This window comes from Lygodium microphyllum, chromosome 17 (genome assembly GCF_053477565.2).
Source record: "Lygodium microphyllum isolate KBCC chromosome 17, Lygodium_microphyllum_v1.1.10, whole genome shotgun sequence".
NCBI lineage: Eukaryota > Viridiplantae > Streptophyta > Polypodiopsida > Schizaeales > Lygodiaceae > Lygodium > Lygodium microphyllum.
In genome coordinates, this window is record NC_141151.1 from 131,607,770 (window position 1) to 131,622,153 (window position 14,384).

The window sequence follows — 14,384 nt, forward strand, 5'->3', positions numbered from 1 at the left end:
CTACTTCGATGCTCGATGTGAGGCGCGCAAGTGCTCAAGCTTGAATCCGTTGGTGGGCGTAGGATGAGATGACATCTTTCCTCATCTTGTTGTACTCTATGTACACGTGTTTTTTTTTTCCCTTTTACTCGTTACTAAGGCACATTTGTCTTCAAGTGGGAGGTTGTTGGGGGTACAAGCACCTGTGCCTAGCCACCCATATTTACTTACTATACACTGTACCTACACACTTGTATACTATAGGTGGCATGTGCATATCACTATTCACTTCATTCTTTATTCTTTCAACAACTATTGAATAATGGAAAATCGATCACATATTATGATTGTTGGAGCTCTTACATATGGTATCTCTCTCTCTCTTACTCTCTTGCTCCATCCACCATAGCTTTTGCTTCCACTTGTGTGCTTCGACTAGGGCTCTACCTTTCACTCATGCATGTCCTTGACGTTCGTGATTTCAAAGCCAAAATTGCCACCCAACTAGGTAGTGTATGGCATACACATACACACACTACATACCCAACAAGTTCGGTTGCGCTTCAGGGGTATTGAAACATCTCCTTGACATTAGTGATTTCAGAGCAATTTTGATACTCACATTTCTTGTATGTGGCTGGTGGCGGCCATGGGAAAGGCTGTGGTGAGGAAAGGAAAAGCTGGGACCCACAAGTTAGTACCGGGAAAGATGACAAAAAGCGAGGGAAAGGAACCTGGGGAAAGGGGGGGAGGGAGAGAGAGAGAGAGTCGCAAAGATGAACTCGTAGGCTAGAGAGAGAAAGACAGAGAAAAGAGAGGGGAAAGAAGAAGAGAAGGATATGGTGGCTTTATCCTTGGGTCTCGATATTCTCCGTCATTGATATACGAGGAATAGCTTAGTTGGGCTCATCATTCCTGTTACTTGCACAGCGAGATAATTTGGCCTTGAAACAGAGGAAAGCAGCAAGACAGTCTCTCTCTTTCTGGCATAAGGGTTAGCTTGCCCTGTTCCCCCTTTGACTGGGCGGGAAGCTGATATCTGTTGCATCGCCCGAAAATCTTGCCTTTCGAAAGGTGCTCGTTTTTCCTTTTCTCTTCCCCTGTTCCCTTTGAATATACCTTCATTGAGCTTTGCATCCTCAGTCTCATCCCCCAAGCTGTTGGTGGTTCCCGTCCTATCTTCATAGCAATGCCAGGGCCACTTAATTATATCGACACAGTGTGTTGGTGCCATACTTCCGCTGTTCTCAGCTCAATCCAAGTCTTGAAGTCCCATCTTCAGAGCTTTGCTCTGTGTCTGCTGCTGTCTTGAGAGCTCAGTTGGACATATCACAAACGAAGCACGTTCTCCATTTCGTCCGAGTTGATCCACTAGCAGGCTGGGGAAGATCTTGGCTTGGGAGTGCTTTGCAGGCAAACATTTCATCTAATTGGATTTCTAAAGAAGCAGCCACCGAGCGAGGATGGCTGATACACCTGTTAAAGGGTCTTGGGGCTGGGAAATGCCCAGTTATGATCCCAGAAAATCTCTGGATGCTGGTGGACTATTTCCCAAGAATGCAGATGCTGATGTTGATGAAGATGACGAAGATGCTGCTGCCATGCTTGACCAGGCTGCAGTTGCTGCTGCAACAGTGAGCCCTGCGAGCGTCATGTCCAGAAGGCTTTCCCTCCCTATTCTGCATCCTCAATCCAATCACACAGTACAGAGGACTGCAATCTCTCCTGCGATTGCAAGCAAAGTGTTAAGACTCCAAGAACAAGTTTCGGTAAGCAGTCTGGATCATGCAGTGTTTTAACACTATCTAGATAATGAACAGAAAGACACACCTTTTTAATCGTAAACTGTGGTCATATGAACCACAATCTATACAACAGAGAACCATCACGCTTTTAGCACTTTAGTGGTTAGTGGATAGTGCGACTCATTCATCTGATCATGCGAGTGCCGAATTGTTTTTCGTGCCATCAATAGATTCAGTACTTTGTTTACTCTTGTTTGTGGCATTGGCTCAACAAGACCCATGTACCTGATTGCTGGCCACATTATGGTCCTTATGACTGGTCCATCCACAGAACCAAATATATATTTGGACTTTATTTACTGAATTTGTGTGTTTTTACATGCTTACACTGTTATTCCTTGTCGACTGGTTAATTGCATGTGTGCTGCATGGTTTTATACTGGAAAAAGGTTTTCTTGTTGCCGTAGAAGAAATCTTCTGTACACAGAGACCTCTCGACATCATTACTGACAGACTCGGACGCTTAGCAGATCAAAAGGTGTTGTTGAATCTTAGTTTCATACATCTGACCAGGAGGTGCAGAAAGGCTAATGGTTTCTTGATGTAGTAGAAGGTGTCAGTTATTTGGAGTTTGAGCTTCAAAGTCACAGATCCATTGATAATGTTGTGGTATAGACATTGAAAGTAAACACCATCGATAATGACCACCTATGCAACACCAGGTTACTGAGAAACCGAGTGTAGTTTTGAGATATTTAAGTGTCTAAGTTTTGGACATTCAGTTGTATTCTAAGCAGGTTGACTTTTGTGCCATGAGTGTAAGGCATGTAGATGTTAAATTACAATCAGCTGATTGGAAAGGTCGCCTAGCTGGCTGATGATGCCACCCAGCAAAAATGCAGCTTGGAAAAGACTCCTTTTCAACAAACTCCGGCTCCCACCAAGGTGAATGATAACATTTGAGAGTGGACAGCAGAAAGGGAACAGAGCACGGAGTGAATAGAGAAGACAGAGACAGAAGAAATGCAAAAAACTGAAGGAGCAAACTGACCAATATCTGAATGATACAGGGCCAGCCTCAGTCAGACCCAATATGCTGTTCAACGTGTCAGTTTGGGCACCAAATGGGAGGCAAGAGGAAGATGAACAAAATGATGAGGAGGGCTGGCTTAGAATGAAAGTGACTAAATGAGACAGTGAGCAAAGGGCAGCCATAAATAGACTCTGACCAGCAAATTGGCAAACCTGCATTAAATGCAGGTCAGACTGATCAAATCAGTGGCTTGGAGAAAATGAGGCTGCCCGGCACTTGTTGGCAATGCATATATCTTGGGTGCCAGATCAGTGTGCATTTCACTTTTATAGTAGTGTCATTTTTAGGGCCCTGACTTTTATGGTGCATATTGTTGCTGGCTGATCAGTATGATTGAGATTGACATCAATGTAGTTTTGAGGCACCTTGGTGGTGGTTTGATCACTAACTGTTTGGGTATCGATGGTCCTATCCAACTGTCATTGCTAGTTGCACACTCAACCCATGCCATTGCATTGTTCTTGTGCCCTAGTATATGGATTGCACTTCCTGAGTCTATTCTCTGTGAGTTCTTGTGTTCTTGGTGTTCTTCGTTTTCATTGTAGTCTCTATGGAAAATGTCTCTTTGCTTTTGCTGCTCCACACTTTGAACAAAGAGAAACAGGTTGCCTTGACAATGCAAGTGTGGACCTCCATCCAAAGATGTCAGAGCTCCCTATGTCCTCATTTGACTTGGATTGAGGCTCATAGGTAGGAGATGACCACACCTGATGCATGACGGCCGTGAACACCTATTGTAGGTGGCTGAGAACATGCCACATTTTGCATGCCAACATTGGTAGTTGTAGTGGCATTCGTAGCCTTGAACATTGATCCACCCCCAAAATATCTTGGTTGCACTATATGGTTGAGGAATAGTTTGCATGTCCATAAGGAAGGTGTTGCACATAAGGAATTGTTTGCATGTCCATAAGAAACGTGCTGCACATTATTATTAATGGATGAACATGTTATTGAACTAGAGTTCCTTGTACATTTGGCATTACATGTGCTGGTATATGGAACACTTTGTTAGAGATCATAGCCAGGCAGGCAGGCAGTCTGCACAGTCGACCTGTCCTGGTTGCGCCCTATTTTCTGGCGCCCTCTTTTGCCCCGGCTGTCGGCTATTTATACCCGACGTTCCCAGCAGTCTACACACTTCTCTGCTCGCAGATTACAGACCGGTGACGTGCAGATTCTGTCTCTGTTCACAGATTTCAGACAGCAGACAGTGCAGACTGCAGCGGACTTCGAGGTGGACAGTAGGTTGCATCGTCGAGGTGGAGATACGCAGTCCAGCGCACTGCGCCCGTGTATATATCAGCATATCTTTGTATTCAGCATTCTTTATACAGCAGATCTTCATCGTCCACTGTCTCTTTCTCTCCCTTCTCTCTCTGCGTTCTCTCTCTCTCAGTCCTACGCTTCCGCACCGCTGCACTCTGACATGGTATCAGAGCAGTGTTTGAGGGCTGACTGAGCGCAGAATCAACCTGAAGAGGAGTTTCCATCGCGACACAAATTTGCGTTTTTTGCGTTTAAGGGCAGACAGGAGGGCTGCGCCTTGGAACAAGGCTGAAATGAGTGTGGGCGCACAGGAAAGGAGTACAGGTGGTGGATTTGCTGCTGTTTGATGCGGAGGAAGTTTGAGTTTTCAGCCTACAAGTGCAGGTTTTGCTTTTTCATCGCCTCCGGCGGGTGAAGAAGGTTCAGGACACGGAAGAGCCTTAGCAGGCTGAGTTTACCCAGTCAGAGGGGGCTGCTTTTGCGTTTGTGCAGGCATTGCAGGTGAAGATGTCTACAGAGATTGACTTGGAGTTCCGGGCGATTATGGACCGGAAGGTGCCTGTCTTACCGGCTCTTCCTACAGATCAGAAGCTCGACGGCGACAACTACCGCATTTGGCGCGTCATGATGTTGGCTATTCTTGAGTCCTATGATTTGGCGGAGTTGGTACAGGAGGAGATTGACCGGCCCTTGGTAAGAGATGAGTCCAAACTCTCTTCCGATGCTCGTGCGGAGTTGGCCAAGGCCCAGTCTCATTGGGACAAACTGAATGCCAGGATTCGATCCTTTCTCTTTCTATCATGCACTACAGCCGTGATCGCTCACATCGAGCACTTGACGGTGGCTCGGGAGATATGGCTGGAGCTTGATCAGATGTACAATCGGATGACCCTAATGAAGCGGGTTTCTTTGGAGGTACAGATGCGGACCTTGTCCGTAAATAAGTCTTCTTCGCTACGGGAGCACATTAACAAGCTAAGGCAGCTACAGATGCAGGTTCAGAATGCGGGGAAGCCGATTTCCTCCGAAGACATGGCAATTACACTATTGTCCCAGTTGCCGCCACGATTCGGTACATTTTACTCTGCCCTCATTGCTTCTGGGCGAGAGTCTACTCTTCGGTGGGAAGAGTTGGTTCCTATGGTCTTGGACCAAGAGTAACAGTTAAAGGGACAGAATGCTTCCAAGTCGGAGGCGCTGACAGGTCAAGCCTCTCAGAAGAAGGGGAAGGACCAAAAGAAGAAGAAGGGGGATAACAAGTCCAAGAAGGACAAGGAGAAGGACAAGGACAAAGACTCCACATGCCATATTTGTGGAAAGACCGGCCATTGGAAGAAGGATTGCCCTGACAAAGACATGAAGGATACCAAGGATTCTGTAGCGGTGGCTGCACCCTCATCAGCTGCATTTCTTCATCTAGCTGTCATTGAGGACGCTTCACCGAATGCTTCTGATGCTGCGATGACGGCTCCCCAGGCTCGAGAGTGGTTTGTTGATAGTGGTGCCTCACGGCACATGACTCCTTCATCAGATGGTGTTGCCCAGTTGCGACCCTCGCGTGGGCAGATTCTCATTGGAGACAGCTCTTCAGTTTTTGTTGCAGGTCGGGGTAAGATGCAGCTTATTCCGGATGGACGAGGTGGTATCCATACCTCAGAGGTTTTGCATGTACCAGGATTAGGGTACCATCTCCTTTCAGTTCATAACATTTGCTCCCTTGGTCTCTTGGTGGAGTTTGACAGTACTACCGTGCGAGTCCTTGATCGTGGATCGAGGAAGGTTCTCTCATCCGGATATGAGGAGAACGGCATTTACAAACTGAAGTCTTCCACCGCCCTCTCTACTCTTCTTCTTACCTCACAGTCACAGTCGGAGTTATGGCATGCGCGGTTTGGTCACCTAAACTATGACTATCTTCGGAGGGCGTCAGGTGGACAGCTTGTTCGAGGGTTGCCGGATATAGTGGTGAGCCAGCAGCCATGTGTCTCCTGCATCCGGGGGAAGCAGCATCGGGATGTCACTTCACCGATGGAGCTAGTATCTACGGATCTATGTGGCCCTATGAGGAATGAGTCCCTGCGTGGGAGCTCGTACTTCATGTTGATCGTGGATGACTACAGCAGGATGACATGGGCCTATTTTTTGGCACTAAAGTCAGAAGCTTTCTCGCACTTCAAGGATTGGCTTCTCTTTGAGGAGAACCGATCAGGCCGGAAGTTGAAGACCTTGCGATCCGACAAGGGAGGTGAATTTGTGTCTAATGAGTTTGCTCGGTTTTGTGTAGATAGAGGAATTCACCAGGAGTTTGCCAATACCAATACTCCTCAAGAAAATGGTATTCTTGAACGGAAGAACCGCAGTGTGATCGAGATGGCGCGCACCATGATGGAGCACCGACAGACCCCTCAGGTTCTGTGGGCCGAGGCTGTGGCTACTGCAGTCCACATCCTTAATCGATCCCCTACTTCGGCCGTGGAAGGAATGACCCCATTTGAGGCTTATTTTGGGGTGAAGCCAGATGTTTCTTACTTTCAGGTCTTTGGGTGTGATGCCTATGTTCACATCCCCAAGGCTCACCGTGATAAATTTGAAGCAGCTTCCCGCAAACAGGTATTTGTTGGCTACAGCTCCCAGTCCCAAGGCTACCGACTGCATGATCCCGTCAAGCGGGATGTGTACACTAGCCGTGATGTGCGGTTTGTGGAGGTTCCGGCTACTTCAACGGGTGAGGAGCATCCCGTTCTTGGAGATCCAGGGGAGAGTTGGGCTCCTTCTACAGTACCACTAGAGCCCGTGCCTTTTGATTATGATTCTGTTTCTGACACAGAGTCTACTGTTCCACCGGACACATCTGAGGAGTTACCGCCGGTGGATATTCCAGAGTCTTCTGCTGATGGAGAAAGACGAGAGGAGGTTCGGCCTCCTCCTCGCTGGGCCCGTGACACACTCCGTGATTCAGGGATCGAGGGGGTTCTTGAGGAGTGGGGACCGCAGGATGGTCCGCGGCGGTCACGGAGGCACCAGGCACATTCAACGGAGCTTGTTTGCTCCAACTATTGTTTGATGACCCGTGTTATGTAAGATCAAGAGCCCACCTCCGTGAAGGAGGCTTTACAGTCCGCACCATGGAAGAAAGCTATAGAAGCTGAGTTGGAGGCTATTGAGAGGAATGGCACTTGGTCACTCGTGCCTCGCCCCCCGAAGAAGAAGGTGATTGGAGTCAAGTGGGTCTTCAAGACCAAATACCTCAGTGATGGTACTTTGGATAAGCACAAGGCTTGCCTTGTTGCTAAAGGTTTTGCACAGCGCCCCTGTATTGACTGTCATGACACTTTTGCCCCCACAGCTCGTATGGCGACCATTAGAGCTGTTCTTGCTTTGGCTGGCCATAGGAGATGGCCTGTTTATCAGTTGGATGTGAAGTCGGCCTTCCTGAATGGTGATTTGAAGGAGGAGATCTATGCTGAGCAACCTCCTGGCTTTGGTTCTTCAGATGGGAAAGTCTACAGGTTGAAGAAGGCCTTGTATGGCCTCAAGCAGGCCCCGCGTGCATGGAATGAGAAGATTGATTCGTTCCTCCAATCTCAGTTGGGATATCGGCGGTCCAAGGCCGATCCGCAGCTGTACGTACACACTTCCGAGGATGGTTGTGTGCTGTTTGTATTATATGTTGATGATTTGATTGTCACAGGTGATGCTGCACAACAGGTCCAGGAGACGAAGTCAGCTTTACATCGGACGTTCGAGATGATGGATTTGGGTCTACTCCATTTCTTTTTAGGCCATGAGATTTATCAGTCTCAGAGGGGGATCTTTATCTCTCAACAGAGATATGTACAGGAGCTCTTGGTGTCTTTTGAGATGGAAGATTGTCGGGCCCTATCTACTCCTATGGATCCGAATTGGAAGGCCACTTCTCATTCAGCTTCTCCTTTGGCGGATGCGTCCCGCTATCGCCAGTTGGTTGGATTCTTGATTTGGCTTCTCAACACGAGGGTTGATCTATGTTTTGCTGTTGGGCTCTTGGCAGGGTTCATGAGTGAACCTAAGACGGTGCATTGGCAGGCTGCTCAGAGGATACTTCGGTATCTGAGGGGGACGTCTGATTTAGGGATTCATTACCCCGCAGGGATAGATGGGTCAGATCTTGTACTTGCAGGTTGGAGCGACTTGGATTGGGCCGGGGACGTGGACCACAGGCGGTCTACTACAGGTTACTGTTTTACTTTGGGTGCATGTGTTATTTCATGGAGTAGCAAGAAGCAGCCCACGGTAGCCCTTTCGTCTACTGAGGTGGAGTATCGGGCCGCGTCTTCCACCACATGCGAGGTTGTGTGGCTTCGGAGATTATTGGAGGAGCTTGGGTGCCCCCAGACTCGTCCTACATTGCTGCGATGTGACAATGAGAGTTGCATTGCCTTGGCAAGGAATCTTGTTTTTCATGCCCGGACGAAGCACATTGAGATCCAGTACCACTTCATCCGAGAAAAGCTTCTGGATGAGACCATCACTGTGGAGTATTGCAAGACGGAGGACAATCTTGCGGATTTGTTTACGAAGGCACTTCCTCAGGCTCTACTTCGGAGACATTCCAAATCCCTCAGGCTTCTGCCGTGCCCAGGCTCTGAGAGGGGGTGGTAGAGATCATAGCCAGGCAGGCAGGCAGTCTGCACAGTCGGACTGTGTAGTCGGACTGCCACGTGGCAGTCCGACTGCCTGCAGCCCAGTCGGCTGCATTTAATGCAGCCGACCTGTCCTGGTTGCGCCCTATTTTCTGGCGCCCTCTTTTGCCCCGGCTGTCGGCTATTTATACCCGACGTTCCCAGCAGTCTACACACTTCTCTGCTCGCAGATTACAGACCGGTGACGCGCAGATTCTGTCTCTGTTCACAGATTTCAGACAGCAGACAGTGCAGACTGCAGTGGACTTCGAGGTGGACAGCAGGTTGCATCGTCGAGGTGGGGACACGCAGTCCAGCGCACTGCGCCCGTGCATATATCTGCATATCTTTGTATTCAGCATTCTTTATACAGCAGATCTTCATCTTTCTCTCCCTTCTCTCTCTGCGTTCTCTCTCTCTCAGTCCTACGCTTCCGCACCGCTGCACTCTGACATACTTTTGATCGGAAAGATTGCCCGTGAGCCTCAATTGGCTGTCTAGAATGTGAAGTGACCTTTTTCCCTTTCACATCATGAACTAAATGCATAAATTCAGCAAATCGAGGTTGCTGAATCAACCACTGAAGGTTCATGATAGTACTTGCCCATTGAATACTTCATTTGCTTCCCAAACACCTTGTATTTGTGGATTTGCATGTGATTGAACTGCATGCTTACCAATCATATTTCTTGCTTGCTGTCCTAAAGTATTTTCAACATTTGGTGACTCCAAACCATGTGTTGAGTGCCTTTTAGGAGGGGATTCTTGTTCCTCACTCCTAGTACCAGTGTTAGACTATTTTACAATTTGCCCTTTGCTGTACACTGCTTTCAGCATGTAAAAACCTCGCTGAAACTGAATTACAGCAAGCCAAAATGCGCATGTTTGCTCCTCAAGACAACCACAAGCTCACCTACTTTAGAAAGATGGTGATGTCTCTATGATGAAACCATGAAATTGGTCTTCGGAAACCCAAAGGGCAGTGAACCACATTTTAGCAAACTCTTATTTCAAGTTTAGCAAGACAAATCGATACACAGTTGGAGCTAGAGTGCTCTTGCATTGCACATGACTCTGCTTGGTCCCGAAGCTTGGTGCCCCTTTTTATATTTCTTTAGTTTAGTTATTATTGATGTCATGGGCACATGTATTTTTATGCTTACCTTTGTCATTATCTTAGCATTATTTAATTGTGCACATGTGAGGTGCACTTTTGGGCACGGTGATGGTCCAAACCATAAGAGATGCATTGGTGTACATTGGCAAAAGCTGTGATAAGTTACATGTGGCCTAGGCAAAAAGATAAACATTTAATGCTAGATTAAGGCCAACCAAAAGTTTAAATCAAAGGGCTTAGCACACTGAATGTGGATGGGAATAGGCCAATAAATGGGTGGGACAATAGGATAATTAATTTTCAGCCATTTACAAATTTCTGAAAATTAAGTCTGGAGGTAGATTTGTGATTTAGAAGCTGTGCCCCTTGTTAGAAAGGGAAAGAACTTGCCATGTAAGCTGGCTTGGGACTGACTGGGGCTGCTTGAGGCTGGGAGAGGGCTATTTTGTAGGTGGTGAAAGTAATCTAGGGAGATTCCAGTCATCAGCCATCAATTCTCTAGCATTTGATAGTATCAGGCTCCTAGGAAGGCCCTACAACGTAGGCGATAGCTATAGAAGGGCTTGGGCAGTAGGCAACAACAGGGTCATGACCTGATTCATTGGCTGATAGCAGTTTGGGGACTTCTTGGGCTGAAATTTGATCATTTTCTCAACAATTTGTAGTGCTATAGTAACTTGTTTTTATGATATTTACATAACAAACAACGATATATCTTGTTGTACATGGAGCTAAAGAAGCTACCCAATGGATTTTCTTTTGCTGAGGGGAGAAGGTATGCTGCTGTCCTCACTCCATAAATCTATTAGCTCATGTTTTGTGGCTGAAACTTGCAATTTTTGCAGCAAAGAAGAGAAGGATGATCGTCTCCAAACTTGGGTTGCTCAAATGAAGAAGGAGAATCCAAATAGCCAAGATCAACTTTTTAAATGAGTAGGCTGTCACAAAAGCGTGGGGCAATGGAAGCAAAGAGACACTGTTGATAGAAATTGCTATGAACACAAAGAACACAAAATGACAGTAAAAACACAAATGAACTCAAAGAGGGTAGGCTCAAGAAATAGAAACTATATACCAAGGCTCCAGAGTAGTACAATTGTATGCGTTAAGAATAGCCAAAAGAGTGCACTAGTCTTCCTCTTTGCAATGGAAGTAGTGTGCTCGTATTTTAGATGATAATGACAATGGAGGAGAAGTTGCCTTCAAATAGACAATAATAATACAACATTGATGACTTATCGGCCAAAAATAAATGTAGCCCAAAATACTAGTTGGCTAGCATTTAAGCCGCTGACTAAAAAATGAAATGCACTCAGACATGAGGTCTTGACACCTAGGATATGTACTTTGCTAATACCCATTTTCAGATTGTGGACGATACAAAAGAATAAAATATACAATGATAAAGGACTCATCATAGCACATACAACAAATGACAATTAGATGGGACCATGGACATCCAAGTAGTGAGTGATCAAGTCACCACCAAGTGTGAGAGTATGCAACGAAAAGAGGAAAGTGAACATGAGAGAGAAGGAACAATGTGGCTACAGTGGCTAAAGGTACAAGGCTACAATGGTCAGCCCCAACACGTAGCTCTACGCGTCAGTGTGGGCATCAAATGGTAGCAAGGGGATGAGAGAATGAGGAGGGTTTGTTCATCACGAAGGATCAATAATGGATAATGAAAGTGGGAGGCCATGTTGCCTATATATAGGTGAAAAAGAGGAAAAACCCTAAATGTGGCCAAACCCCAAAAAAAGCCAGAAGTGCATAAAAAGAAATGCACTAATGTGCCCTCCATCTAAAGTGTCTAAAACACATAATGATAGACGAAGACAATGTTAGAGCTCTTATAATTCTTGTCTGACTCAGAGTGAGGCTCACATGTAGGAGATGACCACTCAAGACATACATGGCTGCTAACCTCCCCTCTCAAATCTAGGATGTAGGAAGAGTACTAATGCCGATGAAGAAAGCCAGCCAAGGAGCAAGGCCTTCTCTAAGAGTGCTAATGCCGATGAAGAAAGCCAGCCAAGGAGCAAGGCCCCCTCCATATAGACAACCGATCAAACAAAGGCTGCCAAAGGGTAAAGAAAGTAGAAAACTTCAGTCGGGGATGGGTGAGCCAAGCCTTGAACTCAATTTTGAGACGATAGCGAGAAACTATAAAAGGCGCCATAAGTTGTATAGAAATAGTAGAGACCAAGGGCCAAGTGGCAGGGGAGGAGGGCTCAATGACCAAGAAAAGGGGTAGCTACATAAAAGAGAGGCCCAAAAGAGAGTGGAAACCTTGAAGAAACTCCTCACGATCTTGGGAAGTCCCCTTTAAAACACAAAGGGCGAGGAAATCCACAATCGCATCACCAATATCGTCCCCCTTTGAAAAGGATGGGAGGTACGAGGGAACCACTAGAGGAGATGGTAGGGGATGGGAAGGAACCAATGGGATAAATGGTGCACAATGGGGATTAGGTGTGGCAATAGAAGGTTGCCTTGGAGAGCCCTGTGCAATGGAAAGGGAATGGAGCATATGTAGCCCCCTTTCCTACCGACTTGTCACAAGAGTGGCTATTGTAGAAGAATCCTCAATAAAGATAGTTGACTCAGTAAAGACAACGCGGGTCTTTGAGTCTAGGAAGACTAGAAATTGAGAGGAGAGTTTAGCCCAAGCTCGAAACAGGTAGGGCCTCGGGAACGAGCTCAATGGATGGCTAGACAATAGAGACAAGGTGCCAACACTACTAACAAGCATAGAAAAAGTGTCACTAGTAGTGACGATACCGGATACCCTTTGATGGACAAAGAATTTATAACAAATCACCTCAGGGAGTCATAAGACTCGATGCACCACTATTAATGAGCCAAGGTTGCTCAGAAGGGAAAACAATCATAGAAGGCTCCTCCACTTGACAAATGTGTAGAAACATGGACTCGGTGGTAATAGTGGGTGATGAAGGAGAGGTAGACAAAGGCTTCAATGGAGATCCACCCTTCTCTCTTGGATGAAGGTGAGGGTGGGGTGTGAGGTCTTCCCACAATGAGGACATGTGGGATATCCTGAACAATTCCCCACAAAATCTGTATCAAGATTGAAAGATGACTCCAACTTCTTTCTCTTTCGTTTCATCTACTTGGCTTGTCCTATACTTGTAGATAGCCACATAAGCATGGCCATGTGCACTGCTCTGAAAGAATCTTTCTCACTGTGATGTGCATCTTGCTCAAGTACCAATGCGACTAGCTTCTCCCAAGTAAAAGTCTCTGAGCTATGAGAAGTGAGAAGATTGGTATAGAACACATCGTATATTGGTGATAGAAGATGTGAGAGAAGTGTCATAGCTAGGTCCTCCGAAGAACGTTTGTACCAAGGAATGAAAGCTCATCTCGAATCTCCTCCACCTTGTGGATGTGATCCCTCATTGTAGGGGAATTTGTGACAAAAAGTTGTTGTAGCTGTTAGTAGTCGTGTTTTTCATGCCTTGTCATCTCCTGCTTGTGAGCCTAAGTCTGAGTTAGATGAGGACGTTTGGAGCTCTGACAAGTCTGTTATGTGCTTTGATGGGAGAGACTACTCATTTTAAGTGGCTATTTGGGTGCATTTCTTTTGTTTGTTTGGTTCTAGTGTGTTTTCCATGGGTAGTTTTTGCATTTTTTAGGCATTTATTGTGCCACAACTAGCATTAGCTACGGGCCAACATTTATGGCATTTTCAGATTTTAGTAGGCCAATTTAGGGGTTTTGTGGCTATTTATAGCCATTTTCCACTTGAGAGTCATTCATATCATCATCTTCATTCTTTCCTTGGTAGGTGCACACTTTGATCCTGAATCTCCTCCTTGTAGATGTGATCCCTCATTGTAGGGAAATTTGTGACAAAAAGTTGTTATAGCTGTTAGCAGTCGTGTTTATCATGCCTTGTCATCTCCTTCTTGTGAGCCTAAGTTTGAGTCAGATGAGGACTTTTGGAGTTCAGATAGGTCTGTCATGTGCTTTGATGGGGGAGGCTACTCATTTTAGAGTGGCTATGTGGGTGTATTTATTTTGTTTGTTGGGTTCCAGCGTGTTTTCCGTGGGTAGTTTTTACATTTTTTAGGCATTTGTTGTGCCACGACCGGCATTAACTGTTGGCAGGCATTTATGGCATTTTTAGATTTTAGTAGGCCAATTTAGGGGTTTTGTGGCTATTTATAGCCATTTCCCAACTTGGTAGTCATTCATATCATCATCTTCCTTCTTTCCTTGGTAGGTGCACACACTGATTCCATCATGTTCCTGCATCTCCATTGTTGCCGTCATCATCAGCCTGATTTGGTGCCCTCACTCTTCTCTCATCTTTTGCTTCCTCTCTCTCTCTACTTTTCTTTGTAGGAAAGAAGAGGTAGCACAATGAATGTGCCATAACCAAGGATAGACTATGTGGATGTAGTCCAGCTATAGAATCATTGGCGTATCCTTATGTCAGTCACCTAACATGCTAATGAGTAATATTCTACCACATCACCAAGGTTAGTGGATGC

General features: G+C 46.1%; 1 protein-coding gene across 1 annotated transcript in view; it reads left to right on the forward strand.

Moving 5' to 3' along the window:
- The first annotated feature begins 736 nt into the window (after positions 1–736).
- The window catches only part of LOC148022359 (kinesin-like protein KIN-14B), a 101,736-nt gene continuing 88,088 nt past the window's right edge, over positions 737–14,384 (forward strand). The window contains exon 1 of the mRNA XM_087697979.1: positions 737–1,748. Within this exon, the coding sequence (XP_087554105.1) occupies positions 1,443–1,748 (306 nt within the window). The 5' untranslated portion in view covers positions 737–1,442. The remainder of the gene's footprint in view (positions 1,749–14,384) is intronic.